At 32.8% G+C, this 25,837-nt stretch overlaps 2 protein-coding genes across 13 annotated transcripts in view; one reads left to right on the top strand and one right to left on the bottom strand.

The window, feature by feature from the left end:
• Positions 1 to 25,837, bottom strand: part of LOC140449647 (guanylate kinase) — a 202,127-nt gene that overhangs the window by 133,643 nt on the left and 42,647 nt on the right. The window lies entirely within an intron of this gene.
• hppy (MAP4K3-like protein hppy) overlaps positions 1 to 25,837 on the top strand; it is an 86,981-nt gene that overhangs the window by 24,893 nt on the left and 36,251 nt on the right. For 3 of the 12 annotated variants that reach the window (XM_072542896.1, XM_072542899.1, XM_072542895.1), the window contains exons 9-13: positions 3,337 to 3,484; positions 4,549 to 4,605; positions 12,218 to 12,256; positions 12,491 to 12,529; positions 20,143 to 20,187. In XM_072542896.1, coding sequence (XP_072398997.1) covers positions 3,337 to 3,484; positions 4,549 to 4,605; positions 12,218 to 12,256; positions 12,491 to 12,529; positions 20,143 to 20,187 — 328 coding nt within the window. The remainder of the gene's footprint in view (positions 1 to 3,336; positions 3,485 to 4,548; positions 4,606 to 12,217; positions 12,257 to 12,490; positions 12,530 to 20,142; positions 20,188 to 25,837) is intronic. The other 9 variants (XM_072542897.1, XM_072542903.1, XM_072542898.1 and 6 more) reach the window with 8 other exon arrangements.

Below are 25,837 nucleotides of genomic sequence, written 5' to 3'. Positions count from 1 at the left end.
TTCATGGGAATTGTTTAACTTAAAGATAAAATAATATTTTTAAAAAAATTGATATTCGTATCTAATAACGGAGCTGAGAAAATTTTTTTGAACATATTCATTTTTAGCCTTCTAAACAGTACTAGTACTTAAAACTAACCCATGCTTCTTTTTCTTAAGTGTCATAGTTTTCTTAAAATGGTCATCTTTCATCAGCTTCCTAATGTCAGTGCCTACAAAAACACCTTCTTCAACTTTTGCTGCAGATAAATTAGGAAATTCAAATCGAAGATGTTGATAACACCCACCATCTTTATCAATAGATTTTGTGAATTGTTTCGTTAATCTTAATTTTACAGGAAGGGGTGGTATAAGCACTTTCTTTGACTCACCAAGACTTTCATGTAGAAAGTTGTTCGAACCAATTACCCAATCATTTTCTTTTTGGCCACTCTCTCTTTACCAATGTTTTTTTTGAGTACGACTCTCTCAAAGACAAAGAAAACAAAGGTACTTCCATTATGAGTTTTATGAGTTTGAGATTTCTGATTTTAGTTTTTGAAAACTAAGAAACTTTAAAACTCGGTATCTCAGCGAAAAAGAAGATAACTAAGTAAGCTTAACGTCATTTAAAAGATTTAGACATACTTGAAGATGGTAATAAGTTTCTGGGAGAAAAATTGTATTATATTACGAGGATACATAACCTCAAAATCGGTAAATAAACGCTATTTTTGCACGTTTAGGTTAGGGTATCTCAGAAAACAGAGCCAATTTGGCAACTTGGAGCTCAGATTCGGATTCAGCGAACAAAAAAGCTCTTAAAAAGTAAATTCTGATCTCTGGCTCTGAATATTGGTCAAATCTTGTCGGCCTGTGTTATCTAAAACCTCTAAAAACTATAAGCCATTTCCTTATTACTTCACAATTATATTCTTTTGGTATACTATAAATTCAATAGGATTGTCAGGTTATCGCTTAGAAATGATAGATCCTCGAGGGGTCCGAGATGAGAGACGCGTGTAGTTCAATGGTGGCGTGTATATTTTTAAAATAAGGAAAATAATAGGAAACTTGCACATAAAAATATTTTTGCGTCCACGGTAAAATTGTTAATTTATGTTAAATATATTTTGTTAAAATGTTATGTAAAAATATTATATTCAAAATATTACGTCTTAACAATTAATTGTGTACTTTTGTACCTTACGGTGTCGAGGTGCTAAATTATATTATATTTTAAATCCAAAACGTTCTCCCTTATAATAATGAATTGTCACGAATATACTTCTGGTTCGTAATAATTTGTAATAAACAAAACTTATCATTTATAAATATCTTAAATTCATAACAAACAAGAAAGAAAATAACTTAAAAATATAAACGAAACTTTTAGTAGTAAACGTAAGAATAACTAATAACTATTGTATCGCTTTGCATTTCCCCAATAGAATATCTTCCACTGCTTTTTATAAAATTTTCCACCGTTAAGACATCAAACTGTAGATGAATTGTCAGATTAACCTTTTGAAAAACCCTCGTTAGTCATAATATACGTTTTAAACTAAACACGACGTAGCATTCAAATTGAGCAATTTCCAAGAACACAAATATAATACCTGGAAATTTCCAATTAAATACGATTAAAATGGAAATAATAGAATTCCCGAAACAACCTTGTTTTTTCTTTTGAACTTTTATTTACAATCATTTTCTACATGAGAGTTTTAAGTAAATGTAAATGAATTTGTAAATAGGTAATAGTTTCGAAATAACTTAGTCGCTTTGTGATCGACTTTGAGATCGGTAGAATGTACAATATTTTTTTTTAAATAAAATTCATATTCACATATAAATACCAACTTCTTTACAGAAAATAATAATTCTAGACCCAGCAACCTAATCTACACTACAATTGTGAAAAACAAACTTGCCATAATAATAATAATATAGTTATTAGGTACATATCTACTTAGAAAATTATAACCAGGTAGGACGAAGGATCTCACAGGTAGTCTCCGAATGTAGCAACAAAAAATCTATAGAATTGTACCTATTAGTTATTATTTTAAAGAAATATTTTTATTCTGAATCACTTCCTGTTGTTAATTCACTATCACTACTGTCTTCTCCTGGAGTAATGATAATGGGCTCGATAAGAACATCAACACGCGTGTCTACGTCCCACACTTTATCTTCTTCTTTCTGTGTATGTTTAATGCATGACTGCCAGTTGGAAGCGGTTATATTTTGTATGGCTTGGTCTAATAATAATTTGACATCTTTTAATTTAAAGGTTGCCGCCATATCACTAATTCGTCTCTCTCGATCAACAAACTTTTCCGATTTCTCTTCACATACCGAAAGTCCATTTCATGTAAAGTTCTTTGTAATACTCTCATGGATATTTTATTTAAAGTAGCACCTGCGTCTGCATTAACTTCTCGTTGAATAGCCTTTAACGTGGGCAGTTCGTTCCTAAAATAAAATCCATGAACTTTTCTTCGGATTATACTTTTTGTACTATCGTCCAATACAATTTTTGCACGTCCTTTATGGATTGGTTTTTGGATAGGTTTGTTACCTTGAATTATTCGGAAAACCGTACGAGCCGATACTTTCGTTAAATCTCCAGACAATGCCGCGACGTCCTCTATAAGCATATCTGGATATCTTCTACGCAATCCCTCATAAACCGATTTTATCATTTGCTTTTCTCTCACAGAAAACCACCTTTTTTTATTTTGTTTATTAACAGATGTACTGCACGTTGATTTTGATGCCATGATGTTACCCGACGGTACGCTCATGAAATACTACCACCCACCAGATTTAATGGTTATTTGTGGGTGAGTTTTCACAATGTTGCCGTATTGCATTAAGAATATTACTTTCGAAAAGAAATATTCTGCCTCTCTATTGGCATTCAGGGTATACCTCAATGGCACGGATAAGCTGCAAGCGGTACTAAATAATAAATTTCGCAACAAGGCGAGTGTACCTTCTCTAGTTCGGACTTCCAACAGATGTAACCGTCAAAAATGATAATTGAGAAGTGGTTTTGTGTGCTAATAAAGAAATAAATATATAGCCGCTTACCACCGAGTGTTAACGAACTACAAAATGTCTGCCCTGACAATCCTATTGAATTTATAGTATAGATACATACCAATATTCCGTCATCTGGGTAACGGGTCTTACTTGTTACTTCAAATCTTTGAATGATTTCGAAAGCGTTTAAATATTTCTAAGATTTTACAGACTTTAGTTAGTCTGGTGTATGATTAATATAGTAAATTGATCTTGCAAGTACATAAGTGGTTCTCCTAACTAATAAATATATTGTTCTGTCTTCAGATATACCTACAGTAATAGTGGAAGAAAAACAACCGCAATGGGACCTGATGGATATTATGAACAACGTCACCAGCGTGCACAATTGCGTAGAACATCAAAATCAAAAATGTGGAATCGGAAATGCTTTTGATTCGCTGAACAGGGAGAAGTGAGTAAACTGGCTTTGTTTGTAAATATTCACGGTCATTGCTATAAAATGTCATTAGGCTTTTTAATACAACATATTTATGAAATAATATGTAGAAAATAAAAAATCTGGAATATTTAATTTTTCTACAAACTTATTTAGAATTACTCGTTTTGTTTTTGTGCTTTGTTGTATAATTATAAAAAACGATAAACTTCTGGTTTCATTATAGTAATTCAAAGGATAATAACTAATTTGGGATAATGTGGAGATATTTATTGTCAATTTTTCAGCAACGCTGGGACTGGCATCCTACAGAGTTTGTATTGTGTAAAACTTTACTGAAAGTTTATAAAGTGTGTTTTTGTGTGCCATGTGCTTTGCCGCACATTGGCAGTTGTTGCCGTTTTCGGCTCCCTTATACCAGTCCTTGTAAGATTAGTTTGGAAATATAATATAAGGCTCCGTGACCTTCAAACGGCACTTAAGCATATCTTTTCAATACGTTGCTCTGTATTGAAGTCCACCGGATCCAAGATCAACTTTTCATCATGTTTTAAGGATGTTGTAGGTGCTTTCTTTGTGATACCAGTAATTTCTTTATCCTTTCTATGAAAGTTTAGATCGTTATATAGGCAGAACACTTATTGCTATTTGGAAATTATTCAGTTTTCTTTCGCTTGTTTTCGTGCTTTGGTGTTTTGCTTAATAATTCTGTTAAGTTTCGAATTTTTGTCATCCTTCTATCGTCCATAATGTAGAGTATCTCATTGTTCATCCATGATTTATTTGTCTTTGTTGTTGCTGATTTTAGCAGGTTATCAGAAGCTGTTTGAGTGTGGTGTCTCAATTATTGCATATTTTATCAGGTTACATTGCAAATTCTGACCACGATCTTTGAATGGCGAACTGCATCAGGATCCGGTTTCATTCTTTCTGTATGCAACAATCTTATTTTATGTTAGTGTAAGTTTCTGTTAAGTTTACATAAATATTTGCAATAATACACGAGGTTTTAATAATTTTTTAGAAAAATATATTCCAGATTTTCCGTTTTCTTATCATTTTTCATATTTTGCTGTTAGTTTTAGTCAAGAAAGAAAGGCCATGACAGGATCGCAGCTTTTGAAAATGTCTTTGAGGTTAGCCTTTTACTGAGAGTGACTTTTAGTTTTGATGTTGCACTTAAAAAGAATTGCAAGACAACGATTTTACTAGCTAATTTTTATTTATTATCAGAGAAAAAGTATAATTATCCTATCAAACAGAAGAACAACTGCCATGTCTATATTCTGTAATGAAAGTAGTACATTTCAGTTGGGTGGGTCAAATTTAGAATGAACTTATTATTAATCGACTGATTGATAAAGACAGTATTTGTCAAACAGGGATTATAGATAAAAAAAAACTTTAGGTTAGAGCCAAATATCGAATATTATACATTTAAAGAAGATGCTTAAATGCTGTACAATTTTAGTTAAAACTCGATAAAGCTGTTAGAATTTGATGTTCCCCAGTTATGGTAATTAAGAGTTCGCAGTGAATTATTTAAATAATTTATTCTATAGAAGAACTAAAACTAAACATGTGCTACATTCTAAGGCTACAATTGACAGTTGACAACCTGAATCGCTACTGACATTGTGAACCAGTGTTGTCAAGTACAAAATTCCAATACTCCTCTTCGATTTGAAATGTTGCAACATGAAAATTGCACCTTCTTTATTAAAAATTAAGTCCTTTAAACAATGATCTCTTATATCTATATGTTTTGCTCTTTTAGAATTTTCATTACTATTAGTATGTACTTTTATTATCACAGTATAAAATTGTTTTGAAAATTACATAAAAATTCCCCGGTATACTCTTGATATTGATTAAGTCTTGAGCTGTTTGTGCTGCTTCAATGTATTCAGCTCCTGCTGTTGATAGTGTAACACAGTTTTGCTTCTTTGAAAACCATGATATTGGGTTATTACCATATAATAATATAGTAGTAGATAAGGTATAGGTCTTTGGCGCCATCCCTTAATACTGTCACGTTCTCTTAGGCACTGTACGGAAAAGAAGAAGAAGTATGTTCATACTGAACGTTGACATAAGCCAAACGTGTGTGTCTGTGTCACCAACGCTTTCATTTGACACCCCATACGTCAAAATCGGACCAATAGCAACGAAGATATGATGTAATGCCCTTTCGGCATGCTCCGATGCGCACGGCACATCCTGCGTTCAACCCAATTTTTCATCCCCTTTCCAACGAGCCCTCGTACGTCATCCTACGTTAAGCCGTTTGGCACTTACGGCCGGGGGTTGTGATTTAAGGGATGGCGCCAAAGACCTATATCTTATCTACTCATCCAGTCATACTTTTCCTATCTTTATCTGTTGCCCAATCGTCATCTGAATATCCTTTAAGTGTTATCTGGTAATATTTATTTTTATAATAAGTTAATCCTAGTTTCTTACTTCCTTGTAGATATCTTAAATTTTTTTTTCCATCATTCCATGTCTTTGTAGTAGGAAAATCTAAAAATCTGCTCAAGTATGATACTGCATAACTGTCTGGCCTACTTGTTGTTGATAAATACATCAGTCCTCCAATTAATTGCCTCTGAGGAATATTAGTTCGAATTCCACTGTCCTCAATGTATTGAAATCCCTTTTCCATTGGAGTCATCTTTGGTTTACATTCCTTCATGACATCAGATTTGACATCTGTCAAAAGTATGACGTCTTCGCCGTTTCCAAATGACGGACGTTAAATATTTAATAGCGACGTGTGAAAAAAATGTGGCCTATCTCTAATAATTTGCTAGTCTTTACCTCTTGGGCATAGAAAACTGTCAAACAGATAACCTTATTTTCCCATTTCACCTAATTTACTAGAATTAATTTTCTTTTTATTGACATATGTGAAACGTATGACGTCATGGCCGTTTCAAAAAGGTGAACGTTCGATATTTAATGGCGACAATGTAGAAAAAATATGGACTACTCTCAATAATTTGGTAGTCTTCAGCTTTGATCGAAAGCTCTCGAAATAGATCAACTTTATTTTTATAGTTTCGCACAATCTACTAGAATTTTTGTTTTTTTTTATTGACATTGTCAAAAGTATGACTTTATGGATAGTTTTCTTGAATGACAAATATATGACATGTGATATATCATTTGAAAGTTCTTTTGATCTATTTCAGTATATTACTAGAAACATGAAAGAGTTTTTATTTCACTGATAGTGGCAGCCGTAGCTCAGTGGCTATGTTACTGGCTTAACAAGCTGGAGGGTTCCCGGTGCCCGGGTTCGAATCCCGGCACCGACAAAATTTTTAATTTCTAATTTAACTGAACTGTCACAATGCTTCGGAGGGCACGTAGTCGTCGATCTCGGCTACGAAAGTAGTCGTTAAATCATGTTAGGGGCGCTTGTGCGACTTGAAAACCCTCACACCAGACCTTAGCCAGAAAGTTACACGAACTTTACTTTTTACTTCACTGAGAGTCAATTTAAGGCAATATTTACACGGTGGTTGATAAAGTTACTTTGAAAGTTAGTATTTAATCGTTTTCTTGCACTTCACTGTTTGGGTTTTATTTTTTTTGCAGTGTTTTTTTAGCTCTTAGCTCTAAAATGACTTACGGTTTGCAGTATTTAGAGAGATAAATGCAAATATTAATTGTTTGTTTATTAATAACCATCTAAAATTTAATAAAGGGATGTCTTAGTCCGTTTTGATCATCATATTTCGTATCTATTTTTAAATGATATATATGTGTTATAACAACAGGTACTATTTTTGCAATTTGGTCGAAATAGAATAGTTAAAAAGCATATCAGATGTTTTCTGTTTAGTTAATTTCAGAGTTTTGCAATTATGTCATAAAAAATATAACAACACAGACCTATAACTACAGTGACGTAGCTTGAAGGGTCGTAGTTTGAATTAAATTTGGCGGATCCGTGTCAACACAAAAATTTACATCTTCCCAGCTCAGTTAATGCCGAGATTCTGAAAAAATTGTAACCTGCCTATGTAATCTAGTCGTTAGATTAGATCATGGGCACCAAATGTGAATTCATCAAGCTGTAGTATAGTCCAATTTTATCCAGTTAACAAATACAATCTTAACGCCACTTTCTATAAGTCTACAGCTATTAAGTATTTACTTATTCACTCATTACCGTTTACAATTCTTCATTTCGGTCAATAGACATTGATTATTCACTTTCTTTCTCACCATCACCCAAATCTCTCAGTTTCGGTCCAATGTCCAGTTGAAAAATCACCTTTTAACGTTACCCTCGCACTTTTTAGAAGCCTGTATTGATTGATTGTTTACTTATTCGCCCATTAGCAATAAAAACTCTTCATTTCAATCAACATCCATTTTTGATTTACTTTTTCACCCGCTACTAGTCAAAATTTTCGATTTCCGTTAATTCTCTGACCACCCAGATGACAAGATCCCCGTAAACGTTACCCTCTGACTTTTTAGAAGCCATCGATTGCTTATTTACTTCTTCAACCATTACCACTAAAAATTTTGCGTTTCTGTCAATATCCATTGATTATTTACTTCCTTGTCCACCCAAAATCCTTAATATCGGTCCAATGTCCGACCATCCAGTTGACAAAATCAAATGTTACCGATACCCTCAAATTTTTAGAAGCCTTCATCGATTGATTATTTACTTAGTTAACCACCAAAATTTTTTTATTTTTGTTCACTTTTAGAACACGCAATTGACAAAATACCTCCTTAACGATACTCTATGACATTTTTGAAACAACCAGCGATTGAGTTGATTTGTTTAGCCACTATTATCCAGAATTCTTCATTTTGGTCAATTATCCGATCATTTTTTGGGCGACGTATTAGTTGTATGATACTACACTACAGAACACTACAAGTTATATATCGTCATCGTCGCGGCAAAAGATCTGAGAAAACGAACATGTTAGTTGTAATTGTTGTCTAAAATTCATCTTTATAAATGTCAAGGAAATTACCCATGCAATTGTACAAGTCTAGTAATGCTTTGAGATGTGAAGGCACTATGTTATTTGAAATCAATGTTAGTTGGTCAAAAACAATATTTAATGAGTGATTTCTGCCAGGTTGGTAAAAGGTAAATTTGGTGAATTAGTTAAACCCATTATCTTCTTCTTCTCGTGCCACTCCTAGCGGAGATTGGAAATCATCATGGCCACTGCGACTTTGTTAGCAGCGCGCCTAAAAAGTTCAATCGAACTACACCCGAACCATTCACGTAGATTACGAAGCCACGATATTTTTCTTCTTCCCACACTTCTTTTGCCCTTAATTTTGCCCTGCATGATATAAACACATTATGAACATTATTTATTACTTAAATTAAAGTAAGTCACTAAAATAAACACATTTATAGAAATGAAAACAAAAATTCAATGAGTTTAGATCCGCTGTTCGTCTTTGCTTCGCTGTTCACTATTGCTATAAATACTGGGCTCAGTATTTCTGTCAAAACTGATTTGGAGGTTGGCAGAGACGAATACCAAGCATGGAACTCCGAAGGGATAACGTCGATAGTGCATAATTTTTGTAAATTGGATGCATACCTAGGTAAGCCTGTTGAAGTGATAGGGAAGCTTGTGTTGGAGGTCTTCCTCGTCCATAAATACTTAGTTCAAAGTAGAGATCGTAGTATTCATAGCGATATTTGATGATTCCTGGATATTCCCTCTCCACGCTGAAACATTTCATTTGCAACCACCTAACTTTTTCACTAGATTTATTTAGTTTTGTGTTTTTTAACATATCTTTCGCAAGTAGTCTCCAGTTCGTAAAATTTGAATATTGTAGCTCATGGACTACATAAGGGTCATTCTTTTTGATGCCTCGTTTAAACCTAGCTTTGACAAAAATATTTTTCCAGTTATGAAGCATGTGTACTGTTACATACATCCCTCTCGATGGCGCTATGCATACTGTCGCATTCCATCATCGTATGTCCTGACTCTAGAAACTTCTGCTCGAGAACAGTAATGCCAGATAACACATGAACAAAATAATACAGCTTTGCGATGACAAACTGATTCCTATTTTATCCCCCACAAGTATCGGAAAACAATGACACTTCTGTGACTCTCGCAGAAAGGTTATTTAAACAGCGATACAAACATGTCGCAATTTCTAAGCTCCCTCTGGCACCATTAAGTTCAGTCCAGGTAAAACAGTGTGCATTATTTGGGGGAGCTCCTTCATAAATGCATAAATTAGAGGCAGATAATTTTCTACTGCAGTATAAGGGTGATACATCACTACTTGGTATTTGCAGCACACTTTGAAGGTCATAAGTAGCAGTGACATAATCAGGATTTTCAGTTGTTCTTTTCTCATCACTGTCCTTAGCAGTATTGGCAGCCTTTTCGCGCTTTTTGTGTTCGTCATAGGCTTGCTGTAAATTTATTTTGTCTTCACCTGTTGCATCGTGCAAACTGATCTTTGCGCGACTTAAAGAATGACAAATTATATTCCTTACCAAATATACTCTTGTACATTGCCAAACTTTTTGGTATGCAAGCATTTTGATCACATAGTTCCTTATACAAGGCATACATTTTTCCGATAGATAATGTAGCTTCCCAATACTTTCTGCAATTGTGTGATTCTGTTAGTGGAAAATTTCGATGTGATTTTTAATAAAGTTAATATCATCCTCGGCTGTTCTATTTGCAGGTACATGTCTACCTCTTTTATAATCGCCTTCAAATATGCTTGTTATTGTGTTCTTACCCTCACATGCTTTGTTTAGAGGACCATTACTGACAGAGAGAGTCTTTAGACTCTCTCTGTCTAAAAAAATTTGACACACTCTAATTTGGACAGCATTTAAAAAAAAATTAAACTCTTTGCTTATGGTTTTCTATTCTTTTCGAGGTCGTTGTCTTCTTAGTGCATGTAATTTTACATTCTGTATGAAATGAAATCTTTTTTCGTCTGTACTATGAAATGAAATCTTTTTTCGTCTGTACGATTCAAGTTCCCAGTATTTGGAACACAATTGCATTCTTTCTTCTTCACTAAAATTGTCTGTGCAGTGAAATCTGCAACGAGAATAGTTTATACATTTCGGAGTTTTTGGTGGGAATTTTCCTTCTTTTGTAACATACAATTTACCCAGGTTCCTACGTTTTTTTTTTATTTAAAGACGCTTCCACTGAGACTTTCCTTTACTCCATCGACTTCTTTTCCTGCATGTCTCTTGCACTTCTACAAAAAAATCAAGTTAAGAATCTTTCATTTCATAAAGAATCATATAACTACTGTTATCATCTGTAGAATCAGCGTCTTCCTCTTCAGTTAGTGGATTAAAATCTAGTCATCGTCGCTGTTGTCATCAAGTTGATACTCTTGTACATTGTCTACTTGATCAGTTTCTATAAATGATGGTAGTTTATTCAATGGTACATTCAATAAAAGAGCATGATGTAACAGTTACACTACCTTCATCGTATCAGCCCCTTTTATCTCCGTATCAAACTATTCTGTATTTTGATATCCGACACTATTTTATTTTGGACTGTAATACTTATTTGTTTACTACTGTATGAAGCACAAGACGAATTACTTGTACTTGGTATATTCCATATTGCTGTGGCTGCTGTTCTATTCATTAACGAGGAACGACCATGGTCATAATTAGGTAAAACGTTCGAAGACGACGGTGTACTGTTTAATATTGTTTCCTCTACCTATAAACACAAATACAAAATATTTTGAAACTAAGTTTACCAACCTTCTATCTTCATACTCATTTTGGAATTTTCGTTGGTCATTGTAAGGTTCTTCTTCTTAACGTGCCCCATCCCTAAGGCCATTGGCGATCATCATGGCCCATTTGACTCTATCTGCAGCCGTTCTGAATAGTTTGACTGACGTTTTCCCACTCCATTGTCTCAGATTCTGTCATTGTCACACATTGTAAGGTTAGCAATGTGTTTTCCCCTACTCAATTGCATTTTCGATTTGTTTATTAGCACTTCACTAAACTTTAAAACAATTCGTAAAAAATAATTTACAAAATATTTTTTACGCCTAAAAAACACAATTACGATTTACACAAATCAAATGACAACACGTGCTCACGCTAACTGATACGCTTTACTAGTATCTGTCGCATCGTAATCAGACAAACATCATTACCAGTTAGTGACTTCTGCCTGACAACAAAATGGTAATTTTGGACTTAAGTATATTCATTGCTTTAGGCAACCAACTCTACGTACTTTGCAGAACTTCGTTATTTCTGCCAGACTTTGGAAATTGATATTGTGAATCGATCAGTAAACTTAACTCAAGTTTGACAAAAATGGACTTAGTGAGTTTTGCCGTGATGACGACGATATCTACTGCTGTGCAGCATGTCGAATGAATGACTTGATTTTACGCAACACTATGTATGCAAAATCCATCGATCCAAGAGTAGAGTTCTGTTTTTACTCGACTTTTAACAAACTGACATCAATGATCTAATTACTGACCGTGCAAAACTCTGCAATTTACTAATAAACGCGATATCTGCTACAATCTCCACCACACAATATACAGTCATTTCACTTGATTACAATTATTAATAAAGTATTAGAACCTAACATAGTGATATAACAGTTTTCCACTAATGCTTTAACAGAATGAATTTTTTATCTGATGAGAGATCTTTTAGACCCTAATTTACGTATTTTTTAATTTGTTATATGTGTTATTTAGGAGTCTCTTGCAGTACATTGACGAAGAGTTAATGATGAGGTAAATGTACACAACTTTTCATCTGCTACATATAACACCACTCATATCGCTTGTTACCTTTTTGTTTGCCGCACAGTTTTTTTTAACGCTTGGACACCGCTTTGATTTTTCTTTATTTTGTTGTTTTCTTTCGTTTTTATTTTTTTGGGGTGATTGGTTCTATCATACAGTATAATAATGGCTGATATTATTTTTTTGTTTACGGGTAGATTAAATGTTGTTTGATTATTTTAGGGGATCCTACAAATATCATCAGTCGGACTATGAGCAACAGTAAGTTGAATGTTAGTTATTTTTGGTGTAGGTAGATAGATACCGGGCTATGACACAAGTGGGGGATTATTATTCAAAATATAGGTTTCAATATTAATTTCTTTATTGGCTACTTCATTTTAAATTTTGTTTAATTACATCCAATTATTCTTCATCTTCATACATTTTCATTTAACATTTCAGTATCTTTTAAACAACTTTAATTTTTTTACTGCAAAAAAATATAACAATAATAGGCTTTTGTAATGAAGTAAAAGAAACTTGGTGTATTTGTTAAAAAATATTAAAATAATCAAAACATCCAGACCGATTACAATTATTGCGACTGAATGCGACTTTAAAAGATGTTCCTCTTCAGATAAAACATCGGTAATCAACCAATCAGATGATAGTGGGATGAGAACAAAACAATAAGTTAACAAAATAATTCCTTGTCTTACCGGAGTTATCTTCTGATTTATTTTTCAGATTCTCAAGATAAGTAGAGTACAGTATTGTTCAGTTTACAAACATGTAACAGTCTAGTTGGTTTTTAAAAGAATTTATAGATGGGAAATGTATAATTTCCGTTGGGAGACTGTTCCATATACTAAAAATACGATTACACAGAAAATGTTGGCGCCTTGTCCATGAAAAGGATTCCTTCTTCAGTTTCAAACTGTATCCACGTAGTCTGCTGTGATGGTCTAAAATAAACAAATGCTGCAGATTTCCATATCCAAACTTTAAAATTCGGAAGGTGATAATTAAGTCACCACGGAGTCGACGAGCTTCAAAAGTTGGTAACCCTGCTAAAGAAAGTCTTTGTGGGTAATCTGGCCTTCTTCGTTTGAAAGATAGTCTGGTGGCTTTCTTTTGGACATTTTCGAGAAGAGTTCTATCGCTCACTAATTCTGGGCACCAATCTGTTCCACAGTACTCCAGTAGGGGTCGGACATAAGTTTTATACAAACGAATAGAACCCGAAAAGGATATTTTTGTAAAAGTCTTATTAAGTAGTTATAATTTACTATTCTATATACTATATATGGTAAGAAAACTTCAAGAAGAATATGAGGTGGCAGGTCTAAACATGAATATGACAAAATGTGAATATCTCTCAGTGGGAACAGAGTAAATATGTGACCTAGTCTTGGAAGACGACAAAATCAAAGGCGTGCAATCCTGCAAATATTTGGGGGTCATTTTCAACAAGAAGGGAAATAGCGCAGATGAAATCAGGGAAAGAATAAACAAAGACAGCAGCGACCCGTGCCTTAAACTCTCTTCTCTGACAAGAAACAATTCGACGAGAAACCAAAAAACACATTTACGGTAGTATAGTCCAAAGTATTACACTTTACGGTTCGGAAGTATGGGACGTCACCAAAGCTAATAGAAACAAACTTATGACGACAGAAATGGATTATCTGAGACGAAGCTGCGGTAGATCGAAACTGGAGAGAGTTAGAAACGAACAAATAAGAAACGAAATGAAAATGGAGCGAAATGTCAATGATGGCATAGAAAGAAAACAATTAATCTGGTTCGGACATGTTAAAAGAATGCCAGAGTACAGATGACCTAGAAGAGTACTGGAATGGATCCCTCCTGAAAGAAGAAAGAGAGGACGACCACGGAGAAGTTGGTGCAACGATATTGATGAAGCAATGATGGCAAGAGACTTAGAAGAGGCAACTGCATATGACAGAAAAAGATGGAAATTGGGGACGGAGAAGTGGCGACAGTTGTAATCAATCCGTTATTAAAAAAAAATTACTATTCGCTTTTTTAGTGATATTTGAAATATGCTCCGACCAACTCAAATTTTCAGTATTTGTAACACCAAGGTCACAATATGATCCTACAGTATCCAGTAAAATCCCGTCTATCGAATAAGACAAACGCGGGTTATTTTTTCCCAAATGTAAAACTACACACTTATCTCTATTTAGAGGTAACATCCAATCCGAACACCACTTGAAGATCGAATCTAAGTCACTTTGTAAGTCTTGTCCATTCAAAAGTGGGTCAGTAAATATTTTTGTATCGTCTGCGTAGAAAGCTTTCCTAGATATGATATGAGAATCAAGATCACTAGCATATAACACAAATAGTAGTGGACCCAAAACAGATCCTTGTGGCACACCACTTAAAACTGGTTTTTTAGATGACAGCGATTGGCCAAGTCTAACACAAAACTCCCGATTTGTTAAAAAATCATTAATCCACTCAAGAAGTTGTCCGCGAATGCCAAAGTGTTCTAATTTATACATCAATTTTTTTCTTGGTACCCGATCAAATGCTTTTGCGAAGTCTAAATATATAACATCAATAGGTCGTTTTTTATCCAATGCTGCTGTCCATTCGTTAATACACCACAGTAAATTGTCATGGTTGATCGACTTTTCACAAATCCATGTTGTTGTAGAGGAATAATTTTTTCTCGAATCAAAAATTCTGAAAGAGACCGTGATAATTGATTCCATAACTTTACAAATAACAGGTGTAAGACTTATTGGTCTATAATTGTTGAGATCTAACTTATTTTCTTTTTTAAATATAGGTGTCACTGAGGCACTCTTTCAAATTCGAGGTAAAGGGTGTGCATTCAAAGATGGACGCAATATTAGTGATAGTGGAATAGAGAGGACATCTGAACATTTTTACAAAAATAATGTAGAAATTTTATCGGGCCCTGGAGATGAGTTGTTTTTTAATTTGTCAATATGGCGCTTAATGATTTCAGGTGAAAAATCGATGTAATCAATTTTGGGAATAACCCTTGAGTGACTGATTATAGGAAACTGATTTTGAGACGGTTCAATAGCAAACACTTTAGAAAATGTTTCTGCAAGAATATTAGCGACCTCATACGTATTCTGACAAATCGTTTCATCGTTCTTTTTTAACAATGGAATGGATACTTTAGAAGATAGCAGACCTAACATATTTATACAGTTTTTTAGAGTTTTTGCAACTTACAATAGATTCTTCATATGCCATTCTGGCTTCATTGATATACTTTTTAAGTATTACTGTGTAGTTTTTGTGAGTTTGCAAATCACGTGTATCACCTGTACGTTTATATGTTCGCCATAATTTTTTTTTGAGTCTTATAAGTGATATCAATTCACCGTTAATCCACGGCTTAAGTTTGTTTCTATAGTAAGTTTTTCTTGTGGTATTGCGTCTTTTGTAATTGGCAATGATGCTTATAAAATTATTCCAAACTTCTTCCGCATGTTCTAGACTTCCCAGTTGTAACTGCCAATTAACATCACGTAAGTGGAGAGAGAGGTTTTCAAAATTTGTTATTTCATGTATAACTGTATTTTCAACAAAATGATTATATTCAGTAATAAACTGTATGTTTGTTGTGATAACTACATGATCAGAATTGCCCACAGGAGTGCATATCACCGGTTCTGTAAGCAATTGGTCATCATTTGTAAAAACCAAATCTAACGTGATGGCAAATTGTTTATTCTGAAACGAGTTGGATTCATAATCAATTGGTGTAGATTAGAACTTTGAACAAAGTTTATAAAAATGTTTCTCGCATTTGTTAGGTCATTACTTACAACTGGCATAGGCCAAGAGATATCAGGAAAATTGAAGTCACCAAATAAGACAAGGTTTTCAAGGTTTGAAAGGAGTTCCATTTTTTCGATCAAGATTTGGTCATCTAGGACAGTACTACCTGGACGATATAGGCACGCCAAATGAATAACAAGTGAATTAAGAGAAATTTTTAAACATAAAAATTCAATGTTAGGAACAACGATATCCAGATGAGCAACAGAAAAAGTTTCAGAAATTTCAAAAGACAGATATATGCACACTCCTCCCCCTCTTCGACTGTTGCGATCAATTCTGAAGAGAGTATCCATCTATAGTATATAAATTGTCAGAATCATTTTGTGTTAGCCAAGTCTCAGTTATTAGTATTATTTTAGGTTTTAAATCCTGAATGTAACATAAAAGTTCATTAAATTTAGAATGCAGTGTAGCCAAATTGGTATAAAAGTAGAGCCAGTTGCAGTTTTTTTAATATTACTGTCGAAAATTAGTAATTTTTGGTATACCACGTATTTATTTTATTGTTAAATTTTGTTCGCTGTTTTCTTTTCTAATCTCTAACTCAGATCGCAAATCTTTTAAAAAGTTAACTTGCATTGGTGTCTTATCATCAACAATGGATACATTTTTTGTTTTTGCTTTTTCTAAGAGTTTCTTTTTATTTCGCAGAATTTGTTTAGCTTCATACTCATTAATCATGACCATTTTGATCATTCTAGGATGTTTATTACCAACTTTACCTACTCTACAGAAAGTAACCGGGGTTGCGTCACATTCTACGGTCTGTAAAATTTCTTTCAAAAATTGTTTGTCTTGATCTTTTTTAGTTTGAATATCACCTGTAGATTCTGGTGCGCCTCTGACAATAACATTTTTGGCAATATTGATACGATCGATGGCTTCATTGGCGATATTTTCAGCAAATTGTAGTGACGAATGTTGGTCAGTAGATGATAATTTAATTTCGAGTTCATTGAATTTCGTTGTAATTTCAGCAACCTTTACATCTATGTGGCTAATTTTTAATTGCAAATCATCATTATATTCCTTAAGTATTGATTTTAAATTTGAAAATGCTTCAAAATTGCTTGAGCAGCCGTTACAAATAATTTTAATTCCTCGCACCTTATATTTAGTTATTCTATTATCTACGCGAAGGTCGCTACAAGCCAGGTGAATTCCTCTTTTGCAGGCATCGCATTGTAGCGCAGATCGTTCACGGTCGTCGATCGCTTTCGAACAATTTGCGCAGGTTTGATTACTTGGCATGGTGGGAGTGAATAAATGTAAATGAAATGTAAATATCTCTGACCTTGCAATACGATGAATTTAATAACACGTGGATCTGGATACAATTTTCTGGAGACAAATTCACCAAACAGACTATAATAGATAACACTTTAACTTATTTGCACTACTTTTAAAATTCAACTTCAGACATTTTGAGGGATTATCTTTCGAAATTTGCAAACAGACCATCGGCAATCTATTTTCATGGGAAAATATTGATAAGAATTAAAGCTATTATTTATGTACAGGCTTAAATAAGATTTCGTTTGGCACGTTACAACTGAACGTTACGTTAATCTGTCCCGTGACCTCTTTGTCGTCGTCTGTCTGCACCTCATATTTTAATATTGACACAGTAATATAGAAATTAAAATAAAGTATGTAAATTTTTTATTTATTTAGACCATGGACGTATAAACATAGATGGACACAGCAATAAGATACCTTAAACACACACTGTTTTGAAGCTTCGATATTCCTGGACAAGAGGGTAAAGGGGAGTAAAACGGGTATCGATAGACTGTGATACTTCCTCAATGAGCATAAGCGTGCTTGAATTTTTACTCGCGGGGATAATTATTCAGACGTTAATAATTGGAAGTAGTAATAATGTATAAAAACACGTTTTTATAGAAAAAATAAAATACAATTTTATTTGCTTTAAAATTAATACAATAAAATATAGTTGAGCTCAAGTTAATTTTTTAATAGGTATCAATGATAAATAATCCTACGATAAAAAAATACGATTAAAAAATATACATTTGTCAAATTTAAGTACATACCTATATTTATTGATAATGTGTTAAAACATATTTTTTCAAATTGTGACAAATTTGTTTTAATACAATATCAATAGATTCCACGTAGTAAGGGTTTCTGCTACAAAATTATTTATTGATCATTCCAAACCTCTTGAGGGCATTTGACATAAAATTATTTGCAAATATACCTACTTATTAAAAAGTAGGCGTGAAAATGTATAAATTATTGGAAAGGTATTTACCGAACAGAAATATTAAAGTAAAAATGGTAAATAGACATAATAGAAGACGTTGGTATAGAAATAAATTTTTATTGATTGCGAAATAAAACAGTCTTAGTAAGAACGCTTCTTATGCGCACGGTGTTAGCATCTAAAGTAGTCCTCGTTTCATGATGAATTCCAATTTTAAAATATTTCTCAAGAACCAATTTTAAAAGTTGCATAGAGTGACCATCGATTGCATCTTCATCATACATATGGTCACCAAAATGCTCATAGATTGATTTTGGGACATTTTGTATGGTTTTATTAATCAAAATATTCATAAGGTTTTTAACTAGTCTGTTGTAGATATTTATAGTTTTATTAAAAAATCTGAAATATTTTTCAGCTTCCTTACAAGTTTAAATAACCAAAAAGGATGCTTTTGAAAGGTTTTTTTTTATACTGTTTAGAGTAAGTTTCATCATTAATCAATATTATTTGGAAACCTACATAGAAAAATAAATGAGTTTTATTCATTTCACTAATTTATTGTTAATTCATGAGAAATATTAAATTAAAAAGCTACTAAACAGATCTTTTTAATCAGATGATGTCTACTTACAATTTAAAAATGTCTATACTAATTTCATGAACTAATATCTTGTTCAATACATTAATTAATATGAATAAACCCAATGGTACGCCTATGAAAGACATATTTTAAAATGTAAACACACAGGCTTCCTCAGTTCCTCATCTTAAATAATGTAAACAAACAGTACTTACAAATTAAATGAGACATTGGGATGTAAATATTTCGTTTTTTTTGCAAATGCAAAACTGTAGCACCATTATTATAATTTGTTTATTTCACTATTTACAAATATCACTTAAAATACAGCCAAAATATCGAAAAACAACTTTTCCTCATCTTGGGTAAAAAGTAAACAAAACATGGACATGACATGGAACAGCATTTGAAGTTGGAAGTAGAGCCATAAGACAGAGAAATGTAAACACCGTTGCCATTAATAAATAGGTTTCAGTGCTTCTACATATAAAATAATTGGTTGATATCTGTTATACGCTATTATTAAATGATATGCACACTATGTGCACATTTGATGTTTTAATTACAATTAAATATATTAATATAAGTAATAAATTATTATTTTGGTTTGATAGCACCTGTAGAGTTTAAAATAAATATAGTAATATTTTCAGCGATACGTGAATAAGATATTTTAATAAAAAAATGTGACAACATTTGAAGGTGCTGAGAATGTGACCTAGTCAAATAATTTTGGCTTCACATTTTTATGTAAATAACTGAGTCCATCTGTGTTTATACGTCCATGATTTAGACCTATTTTTAATTTTTTTCATTTGAATCCAATCTCATCTTTCATTTACCGCTAATAGTCAACATTTTATCCATATCTTAGTAAAAAAGTATTTTTTAGTATTAATAAAATTTTAATACGTGATTTATGATATGTGATTGCCTCAAAATATTGTAATCTCCCACTTTCAAAGCCCAAAACCCTGTTAGTTATTCCACATATGTGCATTATATTGTTTAACTAGAATTTATTGACTGGAAGAGACAAAAATAAAATATTAAACGGTTGGACCTCCAAATGCATGTCGGTGCTGCAGCTACACACGACGTACCAAACGTGCATTTTTTTTTCGTTTGCCTTATTCGATGCTTTCAATTTTTTTATTTAGTTTTCCACTAGGTGTACCAAGGTTGTAGTTACATTAAGCTTAAGTTTATTTTGAATTCTAGATTTTGGAATGATTTGCATGCATTTCGGACTGATAGATCACGAAGGTAAATATGCCTGAACTGAGGTGTGCACAGTAGCTTGGGATATTGCACAATCTTTACTACACCACTATTTTAATTTAGATTTTTGGATTCATTTGTAACTTAACATCAATGGATATCAAATAAATAACACAATACGTTCTCTTACATTATGTACCACATTCTTAGGTATTTTGGTTTAACACTAAATATTTGTTATAAAAATTGTTTACGGATTGGGTGTGTGCTTAAAATATGAAAACGAATGATAAATATGTACGATTTGGCATTATGACCGGTTTCCTGACATTATTATATATTTCTTCATTTGCTGGTGTAGCCCTGTCTGTCGCATATGATGGCAAGACGTCACTATCTGTGAAGATACCCCCATTCAGACGACATATCCCTGTTTTACCGAACCCAGCCATTATATTGGTTGGCGTAGCAGCTAGATGCAGACTTACGTTTACAATGCCAGGAACATCATATACGGAAAATGTCTTTCCGGGATTTTTCACCATCCAGTTATCCATAGCTGAATTGCAGTATTTTTTAGGGGTCCGTAAACATTCCTATCTAAAGGCTGAAATTTATACAAGCAGTGCTGAGGAAAAGATAAAACTGTTACTCCGTTTTTCTCACAAATATCTAACGCCTCTATAGAAAGGTGGGATGATTGTCGAGTAGCAAAAGTACACAGATCATCTTCACGGATTTTTCGTCAGCTATCCCTCATATACCTTTTAGAATCTTCAAATATCTGTCTAAGATTTTTCAGCTTTTTTTTCTTCTTTGACTGGAGTACTATCTGCTGAGACCAAATTTCAAGTGCCTCTTTCCAAGTCTTATGGAATTAAAAAGCCTTGAACGGCAACTTTTGAGCGGTAATGAATGCAATATACGCCGAAGTTAGGGACGTTTGTTGAAACAGAGCAATATAAGAAATTCTCAGGGTTAACCGAATTTTATTATCCGAGAAAGATTTTTCTCAGGTAAATAACTGTGGTAAATATTTTTACACATCTGCTATTAATTTCTATTACATTAGATGTAATGTATTTATAATTGTATTAATTAAAGTTAAAAGTTAAGAAATGTCTCTAAATAACGAAATCAATAATTTCTTGTCTTTTGTTAATTCCCTCGTATATTGAAAAATGAAATTCGCGGGTATTCTGAACGCATTCCATCAATAATCTAAACATAATAGACAAGGTTAACACTAAGTAGCTAAATAACCAGAGTTCAAGCAACTGAATGAACATTCTACAATATACACTCTTAAAATATCCGCAGAATAAGATTTGTTTATTGTATGTACATGTGATGCAATTTCTTGATAGATATTAATTTAAAACATTACGGCGGCCGAGAGATGATGAGAGTGTTCCGTGATTAGCTCGCCCACTCGGTTTTTTGTTTACCTCCGGGTTGATGTTGAGTTTTTGTGTGTAATTAAGGTTTTGTGGTTTTTGTGATTAAATATTGTGGTTTTTGTGTAATTTGTTGGAAGACTTTTTAGTTCGTGTTAAATGAATTCTGGAGATTGAAAGTTTTCAAGTAATTAGTATTATACACATTGCTTTTATTTTATTGACGCGGTTGCATTATTACTTCATTCGCCTTTGTACGAAAATATAAATTTACATCATGTAGTCCTTGTATTATCATAATAATTATAATAGCACTGGTTAACAGCAACAATTTTTGTTATAGCATTAAGTTAAATAACTTGTATTTAATACAGGTTGGAATAAATTTTATATCAAAGTTTAGCTGAAAACAAAATATATTTTCAAGAATAGTACATGATTAGTATAACGGGATCATTGTTTAAATGATGAAAAATGGGTCATTTTTGCACACAATTTACTTGTAAATAATAACTGCAGCGGTAATTCATGTTTTTATGAAGGTTTTCACGATTTTTTCTGCAAAGTTTAAGGGAAAAGGTTTCATTTAAGACTTGCTAAATTAAATTTAACCTATAATTTATTTAAATAATTAAAAAGCTTGAAAAACAAATTAGGAAAAATATTATTTGCATTATAAATAAGCACAATAAATATTTTATTTTTTAGGAAAAGTTGCGGTATGTTGCCAATGTAAAGCAAATAAAAATTGTTTGAAAAATATTCAATAGTTTATCAGATATTTAATTTTTTTATTAAATGATACTATTTTTTCAATTGCAAAACACGGTTGTTGTCGATAGAGTATATATATATACACATTTATAAGATCTATTTTTTTTGTTTTTATGTATATTTTCGACAAATACCATGAGAAATTAAAATTTCAATTAAACTCTCCTTCAAAATTCTTCCAATTTGTTTGTTTTTTTTTTAGATAAAGTCGCGGGGATTAAAAATTTTGGTAATTAAGTACTTACAAAGATTATAGCCCAGTCTGGTTATGCAAAAATCATCGATTTCACGGCAAAATTTTTCGCAGATATCTGAAGCTTTTAAGACATAGGTGGGGGTTACTAGATGACTTTGTAGTTTGTTGAGTGTTAGACGTCGACAGGGTCAAAATTGACCCCGCCATACCTTAAAAAGGCCAACTGTCAGTGATTTAGTTTTAAATAATTATGGCTAATTCAAGTGTCAGAACGAGACCCTTGACACAACAGGAGTTAGAAGACATAGCTGAACAGATTGGTGACAGCGATTTCGACATATCTGATGCAGAGAGAATTGTTAGTGAGCATGATACTGACTCTGAAGCTGGTGATCAAAGTGACACTGGGAATAATAACGATCACATCTTAGGTACCGAATCGAGTAGTGAGGATGACAGTAGTGATAACGAACAGCAAAGTTACTATTACGGGAGAAATAGAAAACAATGGTCAAAGCAAGCTCCTGCGTCGAGCCCAACTCGTGCAACAAATATCGTGTCACATGTACCAGGACTTGCTGGACCAGCACGAATAAACAAACCTATGACTCCTGCTGAAGCATTCCAACTGTTAGTTGATGATAAAATAATTGACCAGATTATTGAGAGAACCAACGAAAAAATAACCAGTTTGCAAACAAATTATGGAGATAACGCTTTAGGATGCAGTACAATAAACCATGTTGACAAAATTTAAATGTTAGCATTTTTTGGTCTTCTGTATTTGGCAGGCGTGTTCAAATCAAACAATGAAGATATAAATTAAATAAAACTGATGGTACTGGTCGTGATATATTCCGTTCCGTAATGACAGCAAAAAGGTTTAGTTTTTTACTGACATCTTTGAGATTTGACGATCCGCATACTAGAGACCAGCGTATTGTAAATGGAGACAAGCTGGCAGCAATTTCTGAAATTTTTCACCATTTTGTGAATAACTGTCAAACTAATTATTCGTGTGGAGAATACGTAACAGTGGATGAAATGCTCGTCGGTTTCCGTGGAAAACGTAAATTTAGAATGTATATAAAGAGTAAGCCTGAAAACAGGAGTTTTTACCGAATAATCAACGTCCGGTTTATTCATCTATTTTTGGATTTACTAAAGACGTGACCCTGGTGTCCTACGTACCGAAAAAAAACCGATCCGTTTGTCTAGTGTCCAGTCTCCATCATAACAACAAAGTATTGGAGACAGCTAAGAAACTACCGGATATTATAGACTTTTTTAACATTACCAAAGTTGGGGTGGATGTACTGGATCAAACTGGTAGGACGGCGTACTAGAAGATGGCCACAAGCTATTTGGTTTCGGATCATGGATGTTGCTGGTGTCAATGGACATGTTTTATATAACGCTGCTAATCCAGAATCTGGGTTGACACGGCAAAAATTCTTGATTGATTTAGGTAAACAGCTAATACACAATCACTTAGTTCGGCGTGCTGTTATGGTAAATATTCCCAGAGAATTGAGAGAACTTATTCGTCGAGTTGACCACATCCCGGTAGACGACCAAAACCAGGCAAGGCAAAGAGCTCCTAAACGTGGGAGATGTTATATTTGCCCACGTAATGATAATAAACAATCACTTAGATGTAATAAGTGTGAAAAACATATATGCAAAAACCATTGTGTTACATCAAATTTTTGTAGTAGGTGTAATATTGAGTAGTTATCATCATGTTCGTACTTGTTTGTTAAATTTTTTGTATATAATTAAATATTTCTCATTTGGTTTTTGATCCTTTATTTAAACATTATTTAATAAGAATTTATTACTTTTTGAAAATACACGTGTGTTTTTTCGTTATTTTTTGAGATTTTTTACTTGGAGTGGTTTTTTAAGTCAACCCCATATATTTCTTTCTAGCAGTAAGTGATATAGAATTTTTTGGTTTATGCAGTGTTATAATCATTAATATAATACTTTTTTATTATAATTTGCTTAATTTTTTGTTTATTTACACAAAAAAATCCAAAGGTCAAATATGACCCCGCCATACCTTATATGTATTTTTTTCTTGCCATACCAGTTAAGGGTTAAATAAAGCGCAAAAATACGTGTACTTTTTCATCTATTCGTCATCTAGTAACCCCCACCTATGTCTTAAAAGCTTCAGGTATCTGCGAAAAATTTTTCGACCTTTTTTTAACCAGACTGGGCTAATAGTGGAAGAAGGCTAAAGGCTAACCTCTTGGTTGCGAAATGTGAGAGAATAGTTTAACTTGAGCGGTAGACAACTTTTTAGAGTGGCCATAAATAAAGCAAAATTGCTATGTTGTTATCCAAACTTCGATACAAGACGAAACTTTAAGAAAAGTTTCAATTACATTTTGCATATTTGAAGAACACCGCAAAGTTAGCACTTACTTCTAGAAGTCATAGTATTTTTTACTCTATGTTGGCGGCTAGACGGCTTTCAATTCTTGATTCAATGAAACATACCTATTTTGAAAATAAAAAAATAAATAAAATAATAATAATTAAATAAAAAAGAACATATTATCTATTAAGAAAAAGACAGAATTATTAAAATTTTGACGTGTACATAAAAACAGTTTATCGTTCAGCAATAATTGATGCTTTATAAAACCATGTGTGTGATGTTTTGAATGTTATCTATATTTATAAAACAATAAGTATTTTTAATTTCATAAATTAAAGAAAATAAGATATGATGCCAATTCTTTTATTTTATAATGTAAATAAAGATAATTAATTGTTAACATTAAAATATTTTTTAAAATATTACCAAAACATTCAGGACAAAGAATGTTACATTTGCGGAAATAATTAGGTTAAAACGGTTAACCTCATTTGTAGTCTCCATCAAACATCTGCTGTTAAAAATGGCACGACCATTTGGCAAATTTTATTCATTTTATCTTTATTCAGATCTAATATTAAATATTGAAGACCTTTTGATAATTAATGTTGTTTATTCCTGTTTATATGTGTGTTGGATAATACTTTTGTATAATCTCAAGTAAGTTTTTGGTAATTTCATTTAATGTAGATTTTGAGAGTTAAAAGTGTCGAATGTGCATTAAAAACGTCAAATTTTTTACGCACATTCGAATATTTAAACGCAAATTTAAATCACCTCTACGAATTTTGATGCTTTTCGACATCGAAAAAGAAGAAGAAACACCTGATTTGTTCAATGCTATCACCTTGAGTGTTTACGTACGTTACACTGTTTAGGCACTAAGCTTAAGACGCCCTTGGCGTGACGTTATCCTTGATGTTTCTACAGTATTAGACT

The sequence above is a fragment of the Diabrotica undecimpunctata genome, chromosome 9 (assembly GCF_040954645.1).
Source record: "Diabrotica undecimpunctata isolate CICGRU chromosome 9, icDiaUnde3, whole genome shotgun sequence".
Classification (NCBI taxonomy): domain Eukaryota; kingdom Metazoa; phylum Arthropoda; class Insecta; order Coleoptera; family Chrysomelidae; genus Diabrotica; species Diabrotica undecimpunctata.
Note: the sequence above shows the minus strand (reverse complement) of the source record. Positions and strands in the feature narration are given on the sequence as shown.